General features: G+C 31.6%; 2 protein-coding genes across 2 annotated transcripts; one reads left to right on the forward strand and one right to left on the reverse strand.

Annotated features, from left to right (window-relative positions):
• Positions 1–1870: 1870 nt before the first annotated feature.
• Positions 1871–16003, reverse strand: LOC123691276 (CD63 antigen-like). Its single transcript, XM_045635588.1, has 6 exons — positions 15871–16003; positions 15547–15648; positions 13886–14077; positions 7580–7750; positions 3805–4029; positions 1871–2725 (listed from the first exon to the last, which is right to left on the reverse strand). The coding sequence occupies exons 2-6, from the start codon at positions 15610–15612 to the stop codon at positions 2660–2662; spliced, it is 720 nt and encodes a 239-aa protein (XP_045491544.1). The 5' UTR covers positions 15613–15648; positions 15871–16003; the 3' UTR covers positions 1871–2659.
• A 1779-nt stretch (positions 16004–17782) lies between these two features.
• On the forward strand, positions 17783–20074 carry LOC123691287 (tetraspanin-1-like). Its single transcript, XM_045635604.1, has 5 exons — positions 17783–17910; positions 18295–18483; positions 18857–19027; positions 19564–19773; positions 19927–20074. Exons 1-5 carry the CDS (start codon positions 17815–17817, stop codon positions 19996–19998), a joined length of 738 nt encoding a protein of 245 aa, XP_045491560.1. The 5' UTR covers positions 17783–17814; the 3' UTR covers positions 19999–20074.
• The last annotated feature ends 859 nt before the right edge of the window (positions 20075–20933 follow it).

The raw sequence follows: 20933 nt of genomic DNA on the forward strand, positions 1-20933 counted from the left end.
TTTTGATTTGAATCAAAAGCTACCTAAGGAACTACGACTCCTTTTGAAAAATTATTTGAGTGTAAGATAGCCCAATAATATCATCAATAAGACCAATTTATAGGAGCGGAACAATTAAATGAAGCGGATAAAACCGCGGGGCACAACTAGTCAATTCCATTACATACTACCATACAACTGAACTTATAACACTAGAAATATGATCTTATAACATTGTAATCACAGGACAGTTATTTGTTCTACCATTGGAATCTTTAAATGCAATAAACTACATGAACCGAAAAAATATTATCTCTCCCTTGGAGAAGTATTGCTAATTTAGACAGTTATAATGCATAGGTAAATTGTGTTTGCTTTCAAATTTCAAAATAAGGTATGTAAATACATAAAATCGTTTAAAAAGAAAAAAAGTAATCCTATATGTACATAATATCTTTAAAAACGTGTGGAACACAGCTAAATAAACAAATAATAGTCATCCTAAAATACCCAAGGTATTGGAAATACCACGTATACTTACGGCAAGTGTTCATTATGGGAATAAACTAGGTATATTCTGTTCATAAAGATGCTATGTATCTCTATCATCATATAATATTCAGAAATTATCATTCATTTAGAAATTGTTCAAAACTAGGTACGCTATGTACGTGAATAGTATCACAGACTAATAATAATATACTACGTATAGTATGTACCCGTTTTTCAAACAAAACCTGCGGTGCGCACAGCCGGCCCTAGCCGCCGACGTGCGCCACCTGGTGGCGACTGGCGGTGTTTCGTATTGACTATTGTGCATATTTTTATACGTAGTTGGATACGTAACTGTATAGCGACTTTATAAGTATTGTAGCACCTAGATTTCATAGACCTTACAAATTAAATTTCGTAAATAATTTACGAATTGAATCTCTTAAAAAGTTACATAAATAATTATTGAGATTACGAAAGCTCTGCGGCAATTAAATTTTGTTACACTGATAAATTTTCTTTAAGGACAAACATCTATTGGTGATGGGGACCCATGTGAGCTTTTATTGAAAACTATTTTTTAAAGCCATATTATTATGTGCAAGTAATTATTTTATACAAATATTTATGTATAGTAGTAGCACAGTTAATCTTATACTCGTCTATACTAGATAGTACTAATGTCTGAGAACTAACCAGCTTCGCCCTGTTTGACCGGAGATAGAAAATACTAAATATATCCAATGTTATTAGGTAAAGTGGTAGAGGTAGTCTTCCTTAAATCATCCAGAAAATATGTGTATTACTTGCTCAAGTGATATTTGTATGAAAAGCCTTCAAATTTGTTTTAATAAAATCATAGCCAAGGAAAAAAACTTTCTCTTTATGAGATTAGATAGGTACTAATGTTTTCCATTTTAACATTAAAATCGATGTATTAACTGAGTTGTATTCGAATGTAAGGTTCTGTGTTTCTACGAAATAGTATTAATCAAGTACAAACATTATAGATAACCATTTCTCGGTTATATTAAGTACCTTAGATAGGTAGGTATTTCTATCATTTATTTAGCTACCTTTACTATTAGTTATTTTTGTGAAAACAAAGACAAGGTAACACACGTCAAATTTAATAATAAAAAGTATTCCTCTACTAAAATTTACAATAATAATTATTATGTACTTAATTCACGATTTATTAAATTTGTTATTCTTGTTTTAACCTGTAGTTTAAACTGTTTACTCTTTGTTTCTGTTGTTTTAACTCCAAAATATTTTAATTTTACAAAACAAAAGTTTAAAATTAATTCAATAATAAATTTATCCATATTTTAAAAGAACACGAGATTTCCAATGGGCAATGGGTTCATAAATTATTATTAAAATAAAACCACAATAATATATCGTATGAAGTTTATTATAAATATAGGTACAGAAAAGATTTAAACACCAATACATTGTTTCATATGATGCAAGTTAATCTCAACTGGTACATCTACCGCACATTGCATCTACACAAAACAATTTCTAAAAAGTGCACCACATCTAAAAAAGGCTGCCATTTTGTCTTTTTTAAACTGTCAGTACTAAGTTTTAATTTTAATGAATTTGAACAGTCATATGTATTGTAGTAATGAAAAATTATGGAGAAAATAGCAACCTTATCTACATCAAATACGAAATGTAATATTAAATATATCTCTAAGTTCGACAAAGATTATATAACATCCATTAATTATATATTTACACCGTGGAATGTCTGAGAATCGGAAAGTACTAGATACTAATATATAAAAAAATGTGTTTTGAAGTTTTGTACTATAGTCCACGGCGTAAACTTAAAAAATAGGGGGACAGATAGAAAGATTTGGCAATCGTCACCATTTCTATTCGAAAATCAGTCTTAACACTGAGCACACTAAGCTGAAAATAGATCCAATCAGTGCATTGTGCATTTCACGCCAAAACGTCACACGGTTGTTACCCTGCTCCTTGTACATTAATAAATCATAAAAAAAGAACATTCGAGTTTGAGATCTTTTATGGAAAAAAGATTCACTTGAATTATATTACAAAAAATATATAAAAATTAAACAAAATAACAATTATCTCTATGCAGAATGGGAGTTTTCCTTATCACAATGAATAGACGCACGTATAATTGTGATCAAACGTAACGCTAGTTGGTTTAAACAGTCTCGTACTGGCTGCGGATCGAGCGAGCGAGGCTGCATGCGAAGATGACACCGAGCAACTGGAATATAAAAATTAACAATAATTTAGTCTATATCCATACTAATATTATAAGTGCGAAAGTAACACTGTCTGTCTGTCTGTTATGCAATCACGCCTAAACTACTGAACCAATTTTCATGAAATTTGGTATGGAGATATTTTGATACCCGAGAAAGGACATAGGCTACTTTTTATCCCGGGAAAATGACGAAATCCCGGAAATCCCACGGGACGGGAACTATGCGGGTTTTTCTTGACTGCGCGGGCGAAGCCGCGGGCGGAAACCTAGTAATATACCAAAAATGAAACCGGTTTCGCGTTGTCACGGCATCACGTGTGAACGGCTGAACCGATTTCGATAATTCTTTTTTTATTATATTCCAAGGAATATAATAAGAATTATCGAAATCGGTTAAGAAGACTTCAAGAAGTACGAGGATGGTTCATAAGTAGATAAAACGTAAATATGTACCACAGGCGAAGCCAGGGAGGACCGCTAGTTATTACAAAAATCACATTGTAATTTAATAAAACATAATTGAGCACGGAGAATGTTTTTACTTTCTATACTACATCTACAAACTACATGATTCGAAATTATTCTTTCGATTGTATTGACCCCTCGAGGATTTGTTATGAAGACAAATCTAGCGCCACTTTTTAAGGAGTACTTATTGTATTACACTTTCTTAGATCTAAATAATAACTTACATAAACGTGATAATATCAACAGCTGCAAGAACTCTTTTAAATCTGCTAATTTCTGTATTCCTGAAAACTTTTTCCCTTCCCCTCCAACTTACTTGTACAAAAGCGATGCCCAAACCAACTCCTTCTAGTACCAAAGACACATCCTTCAATTGCGTATGTTATCCAAGCATCCCGCAGTATGGAAGTCAAGAGATGCTGGTGTGCACTCCGCCGACTTACCATAAGATACCCTTTCTTTAAGGTTGCCCAACTTACACAAAACGCGGGCAAAACACCCAGGACCAGCAAAATGCCATGCAGTAGTTACAAAATCCTTGAAATCTCGAATTTTCTGTTATGCAGAAAACTTTTTCCCTTCCAAACTTCCCTATTTCCCCTCCAACTTACTTGTACGAAGGCGATTCCCATGCCAACACTTCCCAGTACCAAAGCGACTTCCTTCAAGTGTATCAGTATGTTATCCAAGCATCCCGCGTTATGGAAGTCAGGAGATGCTGGTGTGCATTCAGCTGGCTTGTTGTCTGCGATCTCTCGAGCCGCACAGCAGCTACTCGGGATCGGCAGGCTGTTGTTCGCCCAGTCCCCGGGGCCGTAGATACCGCAACATTGGAGCTGTAAAGTATATATTTATTTATATGAGGATTTTCTTTATGTGTACGTGTTACGAGTAAAAAGTGTTATTTGTAGTGTGGAGTGTTCTCATATAAGCGTTTTAGATAAGGATATTTGCTAAATTAACAGTGGATTCATGTATTATACATAGTATAAAACAAAGTTTAAAAAAGTAGCTTTCTCTGTCCCTATGTATACTTAAATATTTAAAACTTCGCAGTGGAATTAGATGCGATTTTGAAAAGATAGAGTGATTTAATATTCTAGGAGGTAGCAACGTTGACAAGTGAGCATTTTAGTATAGTTGGTTCTTTGATATGCTGTTCCTCTTGCTATTTCGGTTACAGTCCGGGCTGTCTGGCTGGCCGCAGTGGTTGCGTTTAATAGTGCGCATCTTATCTGCACAGGAAAAAATCCTTAATTTAAAGTCATTTTTTAACGCGTAATTTTTAATGTTTTGCCTTTAGATAGATCCATTAGACATACATTTTTTATTGCAAGACGTTTTTTTCGTTGTTAAATAGGTGCCAGACGCAATTTTTATTTCAAAATAATTAAAATATCATCGAAATAAGTGAAATTCCATCAACATGAGTCCCAGTGAAGGATAAGTAATCCCTGTGTTACTTATACTATATAATTAAGTTAAATGAATATCATTTAACTATTTACAGTTTTTTTGCAACAATCTACCATATCGCCTCCTTTTTCCCAACGAACCTCAAATAGGACGTTAATGTAAACTTGATAAAAACCAAATTTCATCAAGAAATTAAAGACTTTTTAACGGATTTTAAACGCGATTTATTCATTGTATTATTTTCCCAAGTCTTTAATTTCAAAATGTATAATACTCGCGTAAAATCAAACACTAGAAAATACAAATATCATCAAATTCATATTTATACCCAAAAGTGTAATAAATATGAAACCATCTAATAAAAATATTAGTTTACTAATTATTCAATATAAGTATTAAAAAAGGATAATATAATATAAATAATAAAGTTATTACTTACCTTTTAAGCGGACTCATGTTGATGTAATTTCACTTATTTCGATGACATTTTAGTTATTTTGAAATAAAAATTGCGTATGGCACCTATTTTACAACGAAAAAAACGTCTTGCAATAAAAAAATTATGTCTGATGGATCTATCTAAAGGCAAAAGATTAAAAATTACGCGTTAAAAAATGACTTTAAATTAAGGATATTTTCCTGTGCAGATAAGATGCGCACTAATAAACGCAACCACTGCGGCCAGCCAGACAGCCCGGACTCTAACCGAAATAGCAAGAGAAACAGTATATATCAAAAACCCAACTATACTAAAATGACTTTTTTTTAAACGTTGCTAGCTCCCGTACTATAAGAGGAAGGTTTTAGTATGTATATAATTTATTTGGTTTTAAACAAAGCGGGCGAAAAGCTATTATTCAAATAAATAAAGGTATTATCAGTGTATATTTACACAAATAATTTTGACCAAATTGAGTATTTGAAAAAAAAAAAAATTATTTTTTTATTTATTTTAAAACCTTATTATTAATAATATTGACATTTAATGCAAAAAACTCAAAAAATTTTTTTTTCAATTAATTATAAGCAATTAAAAATTGATGAAATTTAAATTAAAATCACGTGACTACAAACGCGCCATGACTGGTCACCATAGATGTGACGTCAAAATGTTTTAGTTGTATACGTTTTTCTATCAACTGCAATGTGTGAAAACTAACATTATGACGTCACACGCGTCCGGGTGACGCTTCGGGAGTTGTCGCTGTGTTTCGGTATTGGATTCAAAGCACTCAAAGACTAATTTTTATTTTGAAATAACTTTTGAATTATTGCAAAAAAAAAAAATTAAAAAAAAAGTTTTGTTATCTTTCCATTTAGCACAAAAAAAAAATTTATTCAAATACTCAATTGGCTGTATTTTAATGAGATGACATAAAAAGAGAACAACAATATTAAGCGCTAAGAGTTATTGTTATCTAAATATTATTTTGAAAATCATATAATATCATCATTAGTTATTCGTGCCCCATTAACATGTAATTATAAGGTTTTTTTTTGTCTAGAGCTAAGCAAATATAAATTTATTTATTTATTTATTGATAAAATAACGCTGATCATCATATTTATGTATGTATTTCTGTAACTTCAAAACGGAAAACACGATAATGAGACAAAAAATAAAATAGCAATATATCTTAAAAACATTACAGTTCAAACAGAAAACAAGCAAGGTCCACATAATTATCATGGTATATTGTGTTAACAATTCACGTCTGTTATCGCACTGATAGTTGTATATCGTCGTGAAATTGCATAGAAATGCAGTGTAGAGCAGTTTTTTTTATTTGGTTATATTGTCTAAACTTAGCAGTGGAGTATTAACGAAATATAATGTCTATTGAGCAATCATACAAATTTCTATTTTCCGAAGCTAAGTACGAAGTTTATATAAATCCATATATTCTTTCTTATATACAGGGTGTCTCAAAAGAAAGTTTATATTTTGTGGATGAATAAAAAAAAAGTAAGCGGTGTATTGAAAAAATGTTTATTAATTATTGAAGTGCATAATATGGAAATTTATTTCTTAAAAATAATATCGTCCAAATGCAGTCCATTGCGTTCACGGCACTCATTTAATCGAACAGTAAAATTACAGTATTTATGACAGCTCGGCAGGTAGACACAGTGATGGCTGCCATTTCGTGCTGGATATTTTCTTTTAAATGCTCTAGAGAAGTTGGTTTGTTGGCATACACTTTAGATTTAAGATACCCCCACAAGAAATTATCAAGAACAGAAATTAGCGAGGAATTATTGGCCCTTACTTTTTCGAAGACGAAAGGCTTACTTATGTACTTTTTTTTTATTCATCCACAAAATATAAACTTTCTTTTGAGACACCTGTATAAAAATGAATCACAAAATGTGTTGGTAAGCGCATAACTCGAGAACGGCTGAACCCATTTCGATAATTCTTTTTTTTTATATTCCTTGAAGTACGAGGATGGTTCTTATGTAGAGAAAACGTAAACATGTACCACGGGCGAAGCCGGGGCGGACCGCTAGTTAATATTATAAATGCGAAAGTAACTCTGTCTGTCTGTTACTCAATCACGCCTTAACTACTGAACCAATTTTCATGAAATTTGGTATAGAGATATTTTGATACCCGAGAAAGGACATAGGATTCTTTTTACCCCGGGACATAGGAAAGGTCCTATCCCGGAAATCCCACGGGAACAGTAAGTATGTAAGGGTTTTTCTTTGACTGCGCGGGCGATGCCGCGGGTGGAAAGCTAGTTTTATATAAATATGTTTAACCAAGACTTAACCCTTTTCGAATCTAGATTAATTTAGTTTATGGAACAAGTAACTTATCCCTATGAAGTATTTGAGTATTTTACAGTTATTCCTTATTTAGTTACTGCTATGTTTAAGATAAATGCTCCCGTGACCCGTCTAACCATCAAATTACTTACTAAATATTGTTTTACATACTAAAAAGCAACTAAAATGTATACATACGTCAGTTTGAATGATGTCATAGTTCTTCTGTATATCGGTATCTGTAGAATAGTGCTTCAAAGACTCGTTGAGAGACCGCACGATGGAAGTTTCTAGATCCTGATGCTTCACGTATCCAGCAATGCCAACCGCCAGTTCAGCTATGAAGATCATTAGCAGGAACACGGAGAACTGAAAAAAGTATATTACTGATAAAAATCTATACTCGTAATATTATACTTACTAGCTTCCGCCCGCGACTCCGTCCGCGCGGAAAAATTAAGAAAAATTAAGATTTTTTTTTTCTACGTATTTTTCCGGGATAAAAAGTATCCTATTTTATGCCCAGGATAATAAGGTATAATTATACCAAGTTTCATCGAAATCGAACCGTTAGTTTTCACGTGATGCCTGAACAAACAGACAGACAAAATTTTTTTAAATCACATATTTGGGCTTGGTATCGATCCAGTAACACCCCCTGCTATTTATTTTTTCAATATTTTCAATGTCCAGAATTGACCCTTCTACAGATTTATTATATGTATAGATAAGGCTAATATGTACAGGAGAAGTTTTGTATTATTGTATGTGAGTAAACCAAAAACTACTGGACCTTCAGTTATTTCTCTGAGTATGAGAAATACATCTCTAATCTCTATTATGAGTGTTAACTGGGCCTTAAACTTGTTATTAGTACAGTAGACTAATTTAATAATAAGTGAAGAGGATTTTTTGCTACGCTTGAAATACCAGAGGATAGTGTTTAATAATAGAAATACGTAGCGGGGATTTACACAACCACTTTTGTTGATTCATTCATATGACTTGTGCAATAAGTGATTCATTTAGGAACACTTGTAGGAAATATTTTAAATAAAATCTAAGGGATTTACCTCCTGAAATATACATTTGTTTAATGGTAATATATATTATATGTATTAAAACATGGAGTGTAATATGTACATAAATAATGTAAGTTTATGTATTGAAAAAAAATGAAATGAATTTGAGCAAGATCTAATGTACTATGGATGTATGGATGTTTGTTACTCTTTCACGTAAAAACTACTGAACCGATTACAATGAAATTTAGCACACATATAGAGGGTAACTTGGATTAACACATAGGATAGTTTTTATCCCGGAAATCCCACGGGAACGGGAACTATGCGGGTTTTCCTTTGCAAACGCGGGCGAAGCCGCGGGCGGAAATCTAGTTTGATTATAAGTGCCATAAATGAATAGAAAAATATTCTTACTGATTACAATTCAAACAATATATTTTTATTGCCGTGGGTTTATTGAACTTTCTAGGGCGTATCTAGGTTTATAGATTACCTACTTTATGGCAGTAAACAAAAAGTAAAAATTTATGAAAATATTGACTGAGTGTCTGCTTCGAGCGGCCTATAAAAGTTTCGTAATTATATTTATCAGCAGTACAAAATTAATCAATAAACTGCATTCTTCAAGTTTTTAATACTTATGCTTATATTAACTTCACATGTATGTTTGTGAGTTTGAATTTAAATGACTACTTTAGACTCGATTTCGACTAATTTTAAACAGAGATATGTAATTCAAACTTTGTACACTTATTAAGGATCGGTGACGCTACAATAATTTCGTGAGTTCAAAACCTGTTTTTAATTAGACAATTATTTAATCGCTATACGAATAAATTAACTTAAAAAGTATAAACTGAGTACAATCGAGATAGATCTATTAAGAACGAATTAACAAGGAAGTATTCGTTTAGTGAGGCGCAGGAGCCGTGTCAAAGTTCAGTGTAGCCGAGTCAATTGTTGAGAAATTAGGATGACATTTCAACGAGATTTGGAAGATTTTATGCGAGTTTTTTGATCTTCTGTGTAAACAATTTTATGCATATACTGTAGAGAGATAATCGTATTACGAATTAAATAAAATAATTAAAAAAAAAATGTTGTGTGGTTTTATGAAACCACGGTAAAAGTGAAACTTTTTTTCACACTATAGACATTTAACTAAAAATTATCGTATTTGTACGATAATTATCGTACGTATCGTGCGTCACGCGACATGCGCTACACAGACCAAAAAGTTTGAGACGATGTAATAAAAGTTTCACTTTAATAATTAATCATACTAAATTTCAGCACGCTGAGTGCACTAATAAATTAGTTGTTAGTTTAATATAGGGTATAAAATGAAAGACAAATTGGTCATCTTCAATAAAATAATAAAAGAAAAATCATACTTATGTAATAATGATATAAGTAATTTTATTCTATTCCGACACTGGCTATGGATAAGACATGACGAAGAGACTTAATTATTTTATCAATTATGATAGTTATTTTGGAAAATCCTAAAATAAAACACATTAAAGCAACTCATTATGAATGGATTTCTCAGATGTTAATTAAGCTGTCTTTCAAAAGTATTAGTTAATTGACATTAATCAGTAATCACTGCACCACGAATTACTATTTTACGTTTTTAAGTGACTCATCATATAAACTTATGATAATTTCGTGGACTGCGTCCGTACCTATAAAACTATTGTAATTTTCTGTAATTTTTCAACAAAATATGGGAGTCATCTTATTTTGTATAATTTTGGTATCTACTCACTCTACTACTCCACTCATTGTTTTGGCGTTAACATCATCAAGATACGTCAATTATAAAAATATAATGTCGCCAAAACCATAATGTATGAACGACCTTGTTACAATCGAGGACAAGGCACTTATCCATTGCAATTGTATTTCTTGTCATGGACCGTCGCTACGTTACACAGGGTGTCCCACTATTGGTGTACTAAGCGCGAAGAAACTTGTAGTTTTACATACACTGATCACGTAAAAATACTTTAACAACAAAATTACATCAAAAAATTTTGCTAAATTTTTTCTGAAAATCCATGTTTTCTTCTCTAGCTTCGCGAAGACGGCATACACCGCTTCGCTACTGTGAGCATTTTGTTTATGAAAACATAATCTTAAACGATAGCTCACGTGCTGCTAGCAAAGTTGGGCGGGCTGCTTGTTATGGATGTACACATAGTTTTAAGAATTCATCTATCTGAAAAAAAACTGCGTCTGGAATTTTATAAGTATTTTTTACGTACTCAGCGTATGCAAAACTATAACCTCCTTTGAGTTTAGTATACCAACAGTGGGACACCCTGTATAATATACATAGGTATTATCTACATTTTTGCAAAGATGACGAAAGCTGTAGCAATATCACACAATCTATACTTAATATTATAAGGCTAAAGAGTATGTTTGTTTGAACGCAAAAATCTTCGGAACCACGGGGCTGTTTTGAAAATTTATTTCAGTGTTATATAGCTCATTTATAGAGAAAGGCTAAAGCATAATCACGCTAAGACCAATAGAAGCGAAGTAAAGTGGACTATCTAACAGTGAAATAATTTTACAAATCTGACCCGTGGTTTCTGAGATTAGCACTTCCAAGGTAACAAACAAATTCTTCTGCTTTATATTATTATTAATAGTAGTATATAATATTCATCATTTAGAATTAAGATTGTTTCCTATTTTAGTATCACTACATAGTATAAAAAGTCGCTTTATCTGTCCCTATGTCCCTTTGTATGCTTAAATCTTTAAGACTATGCAACAGATTTTGATGCGGTTTTTTTAATAGATAGAGTGATTCAAGAGGAAGGTTTTTGTATATAATTTATTAGATTTTAGACAAAGCGGACGAAGCCGCGGGCAGTAAGCTAGTAATATTTAAAGTACTCAACCTACAACTTTACGTCCTGCACAAGTTTAAATTGATAATTCATAGAAATTTACCCACATCCCCGTTGACCAAGTATTTTTCACACCCCGGTAAAGTGGTCAAGTAACCAAGTGTCCCGTTTACCGATCTATCGACCGCAGACTAGGACAATCCAATTATACGCCCACAAGAAACGTGTCATGCTTAATTTTATTGAAAAAACCATTTGCGGAAGTTAAAAGCAATAATGTGATAAGTTTTGGGATTTTTTATAAAAACCGGTGAGTACTGAGTAAGTTAAACATATTCGTAAAATCAGGTTTTGGATAAATATTAAATATTCAGCTTGAAATGCTTGTTTATTCATGTTTATCAAAATTATATTATGAAACATTGATTAATATAATATTTTTTATTATGTAATGTTGCGAAACGTAAATATTTTATGCTGATTTTGGAAAATCTAGACCAGTCTAACTTGCATTAACATTTTATAATAATAATTATCATAACGTCAATCAGTATTGTCTTTAAATTGTACTGTTTATAAATAACAAACAAAAGAAGAAAACGTAATAATTCACAATTGATTAAATAACAATAGCGTGCTGTACATTTCTGCACGTCAATTATAATTTTTCAGCTTGTTCCTAATTACGTTAGGAACAATGGTATATGCGTCATCTGTCCTACGTAGCTGTTAATCTTTTGTTGTTGACGGTACTTTCCCGTGAATAATAGGGATTACAACATTAGGACCATATTGTTATTCAAACCTATCATGAGGATTTTTTTGTTAGAGTTGGTAAAGGACCTGGGTTGTCTGATGGTTAGCGACTATGGCTTGTTATTGCGATCATAATATGAATTTGCCAGTCAGTTCAATTCACGGCGTAAACTGACTGGAAATAAGAGGTAATAAAACATTTGCCGAGACCCGCCTCTAATATGTAAGGCCTCTCTTATTTTAACGAAATCATGTTAAATATTTATTGTTATGTATACAATATGTATTTTGATACAATATGGATTGGATAATATTGTTAGCTAAATGCTCTTGAATAACATATTCGAGTGACATACTTTTAATGCAGCGCAACACGAGCGAAATCGTAATATGTAGGTATGTTACGTATGAATATTGAATACCTACGTTGAACCTAATATGTATAGTATTTAGATTTTTATCAAAATCAAACCACTATTTACTAAAAATTAAACACATCATTTCTTAGTACCGTTTAACTTTAAATAAAAATAATAATGTATAACTTTCATAATATTACGTGAATGAATGAAAGTCTTAATTATTATTTATTATGCTTTACTTTTTACTTGTTTGTTCATATTTAAACGAGCATGAGCATGTATTTATAAAGCGTCATTGGTATGTCATATTGTTATTATTTTCGCAAACGATAATATTGATGACTTATAATTAATAATAAATAATCATAACATTATTTCATCGAGAAAAATATACCTATACTTTCGTATCTAATTACCAGTCTCGTAACAGATATATCAGTGACTAGCAGTGCCCCGCGGTTTCACATGCGTGGCTCCGCATGGTCTCCTGTTGGTCTTAGCGTGATGATATAATATAGCCGATAAATGGATAAATTGATAATAATGATAATGCCTTCCTCGATAAATGGATTTGAAAAAATCTATCTAACACCGATAGATTTTTTCAAATCGGACTCGTACCTAGTTCCTGAGATTAGCGCGTCCTAAAAGTTGTTTTTAAGACATGAAAAAATACAAAACTATTGTAGGTATGTTAAGGTTATGATGAAGATCGCTGGAAATTATAAAGTAACAACGAATCTAGTTTAAGATAAATAATGGCGGACAAATTTAATTGGTAATTAGGTCTCATCTCTTACTCATTTGATGTACTTATTCTGTATCATGTGTTAGTTTATCTACTTCAATTAAGGAATGCTTGAACATATAGGTTTGAACTCAATCAAGAAAGGTATGAAATGTATACTTTTAAAAATAGGACAAAAAGTCAATATTACCACAATATACAGATACATACGTAGTATATATCTGTCAACTGTGATATTACTAAGGTTCTGTTGAATCTAATATCATTTCATATTACAATACATAGACTAGAAATTATCATAGTGCATATTATGATCTGCTTTGGAATATTAAGCTCTTTTATCTTTATGGGTTAATCCCTTATTTATTTTATCTAGACATTTATAAAAATATTATTCACTGTTTATTCTACAGGTGGTTGTAACTTGTAGATTCATAAATTTTAGGGTGTATATAATTTTTAAAAGTCCAAACTAAAGAGAAGACAGATCTTCTCGCTATAACTATAGACATATTTTTGACATTTTTGCTGCATTAATTAAAATAAAACTTAAAAATATAACCTATCTATAAAAAATTAATTGCAAAAATGGTTAAGCGCATAAGAACGGAGAACGGCTGAACTGATTTCATTAATTCTCTTTGGATGGTTCTTATGGAGAGAAAACTTAAACATGTACCATGGGCGATGCCGGGGCGGTATGCTAGTATACATATATAATTATACCAATATAATAAAAAACTCACCGTAACTATCATACAATGGTTCTCCTTAACAGCACCACAGCAGCCGAAGAATGCAACGATGAAGACGATCAAGCCAACGATGATCAGAATAACCGGAGCTGATGTGTAGAAGCTCTCGTCAGTCAAGTTGACATAGGGATAGGCGTTGATCTCTGACTTCGCTCCTACTATGAGGATTATCAGGCCCGTGATCTAAAAAAATATATTATATTATCATATTCAAATTTATTCATATCTTTCATTTACAGGTCTTAAACTAATTTAAGATTGGAACACTCCTAGTAAGCAAATAATAATATAATTCTGATTTTTAGGAGTTTCATAACTATATTCAAAATTATTTAATTATCATAAATGACTATGCTGGAAGATAGTTAAGTAATGATATATTATGTAATTTAGCATGCAATTTCTTGTCTATTTTACATTTTACAAGAACACATGTATGAATATACTTTGTTGTCATTCATTCATTCATTCATTTAATATACTTTGGTTGGGATGACAAAAATCCCTCATACAAATTTTATGAAAATAGTGATAAAAATTATTCACAAAGTATTAAATCAACACTATTTTGGTGTAATCTCATTTAAACCAGGAAAATTATAAGTAATCTAAAAAATCAGATTGCCTTCTAATTAATATATCAATTATTTTTGTGATTTAGTTATATGGAATATTGATTATGAGCTGTATGACACATTTATTATTATTGGTCTGCTTATAAAATAGAGCCTGTAGTTAAGTTATAAGTATTTATTTTTCATAACATGTTGAAATTTTTCATACTGTGGACTTTGGTTCTTCATATGGCTCTTAAAGTTTAAGAAATGAGTCTGTTTGTTGATCAATTTTTAACCTTGCTTTAATTAAATTCAAATTATTATTTGATACATTTTTATAGATTGGCTTTACTAGTTTTTAAAGGACAAGTCAACAAACTCCCATTTTTAAACAACTATAAAAGAGAAGGGTTATATTTTAAGTTGATCAATGAACTTTTCTTACATACAATGCTGTCATTATCTGGTTATTTTTTAGAATACTTTTCGCATACCAGCTACCTATTCTTTAGTTTTATGACAATATTCATATTATCAGTACCTATGCAGTAATACAAATTGTGTAACCATGTGACCAATAAGAATTTAGTTACTAAAAAAAAACTTGCAGTCTTAAAACTGGTTTTCATTTTAAAAAGTTGCCTTGGCCTTCTAGGTATTTGGAGTAAGTGGTAGTTTACATGCAATAAGAATAATTAAAAAGCTAAAGTAACTTGTTGTGACCGAAAATATCATATGGCTTCCTAAAAATGAATGGTCATTAAAAATCTATGTTTATTACAACTGCGTTGTTTATTTCCAATATCTAGGTACTCAAACAATAAAGAAAACATATTTATTTATCAATAAATAAGTGCATTATTATCATGTGACTCAGCTGACACAAGAATCATTAATTGCAATAATGTCCGCAAATCACTCATTAAAACCGTCGATTGTGCAATTTTAAGCGAAAATTTATAATTTCTCCGAACAAAAACGAGTTTAGTTTTGTAATATTATAATAATTATGCAGTTGTTTAAGAATTAAGTAGGGTAATCATATCCCTCTCTATAACTACCTTCAAGGAAAAATTGCGTTCTAGAATTACTTACCGCGAATAACAGATTGAAAGAAAATAGTAGGTATTTAACACACGACATCCCTGCTCCGATAGCCATTTTGACACTGTTCTAAATTCTAATTTTAAATTCAATCTGGAACAAAAGAGATAATTTTATATCCACACCACATCACTTATTAACAAAGACATGAAAACATCGATTTGCGTTGTTGACACAGGTCACAGGTAGGCGGCAGGCGCGCAGATCGACATGATGCAGAAAACAAGCGTTGAATACGATCAATAATACAACATTATTTATTTAATAACAACATCAATAAGAAGAATTGTATTTTAAATATTTTTGAGCACTTACCAAAAGTAAAATGTGGTCAAAAAATCTGAGTGCAGCAATAACAGTCCACTTCAGATCACAAACAGCTAATAACTGGGTTTACAGCTTCTGTTTTCAAAACTCCACGATTGTTGTGCATTTTGCATGGGAGTTACCAGTTAAAAAAATAATATTTATAACCAGACTGAACAATTTCATTGATCTTAGTTTTTGATAACATTTTAAATACATAACTTTATTAGTATTTTGTTAGGTATTCTTTATTTTACTAATATTTTTACTACAGAGTAAAATATGTTGGAAAAAAGTGATAAGATACTAGTCTATAGAAAAAAAATTAGAAAAGTGATACAATTTAAGATCTGTGGTATACAAAAATCTTTGTACTATTTTTTTGTTAATTGTTAAAATTTCTGCATCTTCTTACATTTCGTACAGTACCTATTCCAAAAGTAATAATGCGCATAGAAATCTTCGTCACTGTTCGGCAACTGTCATATTCTCGGAGCGTCCGAAGATGATATCTATATAGAGCGGTTAAATGCATTTTCTTCATGCATAATTTAGTCAAATTATATGTTTTGTGCTAAAAGAGATTAATATGTATTTGTAGGTAAGTAACGATTTTGTTTCGATAATTCCTTGTAAGTAAATAGCGAGTATAACCCCGCAATTGCGAATATATTATCTTTGTTGGATTGATTTACTTGGAAAATTTTATAGTACTTTTAAAGTGTCTTACTGAAGCTGGTGTAATGATGGAAGAAAAGAAGGTTAAAATAACACAAAATTTATATTGTATAAAGTATGGTTTTCAAACACAGGTTTATATTTAAACCATATAATATTATGTAAATCTTATCATTAAAATCTCAGTTAAAAAGTATTTACAGTACTGATCATTCTTCAATATTATGACAATTACAAAAAAAAAAAAAAAACAATCAAAATCAGGGATTATCTTTATTTCTGACATTTTAGATACATCGGAACTCTTCTTCATTTTCAGTTTCCCTACTGCCATCACCTGTGTAAATCATTTCATCGATTAATTCAATTCACCTTTAAAAACAAAAACAAGAAGGGTACGTTATAGCAGTTCTATATAATTCCACACAGAGAGAACACGTGCAGTCACCATCAATATTTAAAGACGGCTCCGCTAGGAGTAATAGTGTTCTGTGACTGACGGATTTTTGAGTTTTTTCATTTTTGACTGACAGGCTACCGTCACCTAGGTACCGCCCGATTTTTTTTTGATTGTGTATGACCGTGAATTGACTTCTATTTCTTTTGAACAAGGTGTAAAATGCAAGTTCGTTGTTTAGGGCTCTTACGATTCAATGATTCGAGTGTCCTCGGAAATACGACAATTAGCGAAGATTTGCATGCGCATTATTAATTTTGGATTCTTTTGGATTACTGTAGGTATTTTTGCTTTGAACCGTAAGAAATTAAAGACGAAAATGTATAAATGAATTAACTTATTTATGAAATAGATTTTGTTGTTCAATTTCGATCTAAGAATGTGAGAGTCGAACACGCTTCGGCACAATGGGCCAGTTCCCACCGGGAAGGTACCACTCCCACACGACACATACTCCAAAAGGATAAACTCAGTCAATTAATCCTGTCGGATTAAAGGTCCATACCCTTCTCTGCAATTAATTTTGCCTGAGCATCGAATAAAAATCTGCATTTTCTTTTCTAAAATATTTATGATTTTATTACGTTAAATAAAGCTGCTGATTCCTTTTGAGTTATAGAAAATTATTTAAAAAGCTTGAGATAAATGTAGTAAAAATCTTCGTACTACTTAAATATGAGTTCATTTTTGTCTTAAAAATATCGGTTAAGATTAGATGAACATGTCAAGATAAGAAAGATATTGACTTGGTTTATGATTGATAAAACATCTCAGTTTTTCAGTTACAATATCTAGTTCGTTATAATATATTGTTTGAGATGAGAATTATGAATATAAATATTGGCGGCGTAAAGGCCCCAAAATTGTTTAAATCAGTGAGAAATTCTTTGGCCGCTGTGAATTTGTTATTTATGGTGAGATGTTTTTTTTATTTTTTTATTTAGGTAGGTGTATAAATGGACAATTGGAGTGTAAATGTGAATATTTTTAAGTAAGGTTACGGTGATAAGCTTGAGAGTTGAGATACTCATTTTGTGTTTCTTGGAAATGTGATGATAATATGATGACCATTCATAGATTACAGATTACTTATATTTTACTGTGATATTTTAAATCTTAAAAAAAGAATACAATTTCAAATATAAACGGACGGAAATCGATAAAAATCAATTGTCGTATAAAATAGAAATTCGGAGTTAATTCGATAGGCCGACGATATCCACACGGGTAGATTTTGTAGTTATGTAAATTTTTAATTTATTCTAGTTTTTAATGAGTAAATGTGTATTTTTTTCCAGTTTACAGGTTTGATACTCCTCATAATTGGAATTGCGTGTTTGGTGGCTCACAAGGCGTATGAAGATTTATTGACAAATCGATTCATCTCATTACCAGCATTTGTCATAGCGACGGGAATTCTCATAATTTTAATATTTGCACTTGGTTTTTATGGAGCATTTACAGAACACTTTTATGCCGTGGCTGCAGTAAGTAGAATATAGTAGAAACTAGAAATGGTAGTAGTAGAAATAACGTGTCGTAATGTTAGCGTCATTTATTTATGTAGGCGCATATATTTTAATAATTTTATCAATGATTATTTTGATGCAATAATAAAGTCAGTATTAAAAATTTATGTCAAAGATATGATGAGGGCTAGTGTAGGTGTAATTTTTATTGAATTTAGGTACTTATACATAAAAAATTATTTTTCTCTGACTCATAACAGATCCAAATCAAAGATTTTTAATTTTTATAAAATATCGATGTTAAAAAAAGGCCAAAAAATAGTTGATATATTTGAATACATTTATTAGTAGATACCTACATAATATGCGATATATTTAATGTTTATTTCAGTACGCAGCATTAATGTTAGTGATATTGATATTTGAAATGTCGATAACGATCGTCGCGTTTGGCCTTCGCAATGATGCGGTGGCCGAGATAAGAAACCCAATGGCCCAGAGTCTGAGTCTATATGAGAGTAGACGAGAAGTAGCCAAGTTATGGGATGATATGCAAATGGCTGTAAGTAGTAAGGACAACTGTGAATTCTCTCGCGTAATAGATTTTGACGGTATAGCGCCCGGGCCTGGCAAACTTCATGGACATCAAGTAGAGTAGGGGGGAAGTTTGCGCATCAAGTTTTAGTACATATTTTTTGTATGTGCAAGCTTCCCCCACTACGCTAAAATGTGGTCAAGTTACGTGCCGGTAACTATATCTTTGATAATAAGGTGTTTATATGTTTGAATGTTTAATTTCCCGCTGAAATATCTGAAGGGATTTTGGATGATTTTAAAATACAGCTTCAAAAGCTTGGCATCCATTTTTTGTCCCTAAAACTAATACTTGAAAGGGAGACAATGAGGAGGTACTTATAAGATGGAAATTTCATGGGAAACGGTTCGAATTTTCTCTTAATAACTGCTATAATAATCTTTTATATGTTGCGATTTGCAAAATAGCCTTAATTACAACTGAACTACAAAAACATTCTATAGACTTTACAAACGGAATACGGATACTACAATTTTATAAGTACATATGAGTAACATTTACAGTACGAATGCTGCGGTGCTGCAGGCCGCCATGATTTCGCTTCAAGTCGTATCCCAGTGAGCTGCTGCCACATAGATTATGGAACTGTATCACCATTCACCTGCAACCTCAGTAACGCATACGTCACGGGCTGTGCAATAGCACTCGGCGGCTCTCTCAGTAAGAACGCGTTTACCATTGGTGTCATTGGCGCGCTTTTCACATGCATACAGGTTCGTTGAACTTTTTGACGTTTCGTTTGGCGCGTAAGGATTTTTTTTTTAATTTTGTTCGAACGTTTTTTTTTCTTAATTTGCATTGGCATGAACCAAGGCATGAACTTTATTTTGATGAGTGCATAATTTTTATGTGTAACTTTTTTTCAGGCGCTATTGACGGCAATGTCAGGGTGGTTGGCATGGAGATCAAAATTTGAAGAAGTTCAATTGGAGTCATAAAATATGTTTTTTTCTAATAAATTATTTATTATTATTTAATAATCATTAAAAAGTATTGTAAAATTCTTTTAGTTAACTTGTGTAATTAAGGGCCGATTTTTCAATCCCGAGATAAACAGTCTACTTAATAACTACCCCTCGAATAGATTTATTCAATTGTTTATCTAACTCATAACGGCTCGCCTATTTTTCAATCGTGATTTATTTGATGAATAACTATCTGACCAAATATTTCCATATTGGCAGCTCTGCTCTCGGAGTGGCGAAACTCTGCTCTCGGAGTGGCGAAACAAACATATGAAATAAGTCAGGTTAGAGCGGGATAGAGTCAACTCTTGCAATTAGTCAACAATCGTCATTATGACACACGTCAGGAGTACATTTTAAGTTTGCTTGTGTTCTATGATTGTTGATTGTTGTTTTGATTCGAGTAAAGAGTTTTGATTAAATTTGTCTTTAAATTTAAATATATTTTACGATGGAAACGACATAAAGCCAGCGTTTGGCAAATTTTCAATGGCATGGTCATCAATACTACCAAAAACATCAATTTCAATATGATTTTAATTGATAGTAATTATATAGAAAGAGGCTTAATTGTTAATAATTCTATGCTCTATGTTATTACAAACGAAAATATCCCAAATTTGACGCGTCAGTTGACAAATCAAACGCCTATTCGTCGAATAGCACGCTATCTGGCCGTTGGAGCGGCAGATAGATTTATTCGTCAAATAACGTAGTTATGCGATAGATAAGTCCTATTCGTCTATTGAAAAATTGAATATTTTGTTAACTGAAGAATAAAGTCTATCTAGCTGTTTATCTGGGCATTGAAAAATCGGCCCTTAAACAGATAAATTTATTTATTTGTCCATATTTTCAATCCCGAAAATTATTAAAGGTTTTACTAACATTTATAGAAATTCAATAAA

This window comes from Colias croceus, chromosome 4 (genome assembly GCF_905220415.1).
Source record: "Colias croceus chromosome 4, ilColCroc2.1".
Lineage (NCBI taxonomy): Eukaryota > Metazoa > Arthropoda > Insecta > Lepidoptera > Pieridae > Colias > Colias croceus.

What these genes read in the sequence shown, in the direction of transcription:
- LOC123691276 (XM_045635588.1), bottom strand. Translation starts at nt 15,612, where the DNA reads ATGGCTATCGGAGCAGGGATGTCGTGTGTTAAATACCTACTATTTTCT. An exon ending in CTTTCAATCTGTTATTCGCG is followed by an intron (nt 14,078 to 15,546) that starts GTAAGTAATTCT and finishes ATATTTTTTTAG; the next exon opens with ATCACGGGCCTGATAATCCT. An exon ending in TGGGAATCGCCTTCGTACAA is followed by an intron (nt 2,726 to 3,804) that starts GTAAGTTGGAGG and finishes TTTATATTCCAG; the next exon opens with TTGCTCGGTGTCATCTTCGC.
- LOC123691287 (XM_045635604.1), top strand. Translation starts at nt 17,815, where the DNA reads ATGAGAATTATGAATATAAATATTGGCGGCGTAAAGGCCCCAAAATTG. An exon ending in CTGTGAATTTGTTATTTATG is followed by an intron (nt 17,911 to 18,294) that starts GTGAGATGTTTT and finishes ATTTTTTTCCAG; the next exon opens with TTTACAGGTTTGATACTCCT. An exon ending in CGCTTTTCACATGCATACAG is followed by an intron (nt 19,774 to 19,926) that starts GTTCGTTGAACT and finishes ACTTTTTTTCAG; the next exon opens with GCGCTATTGACGGCAATGTC.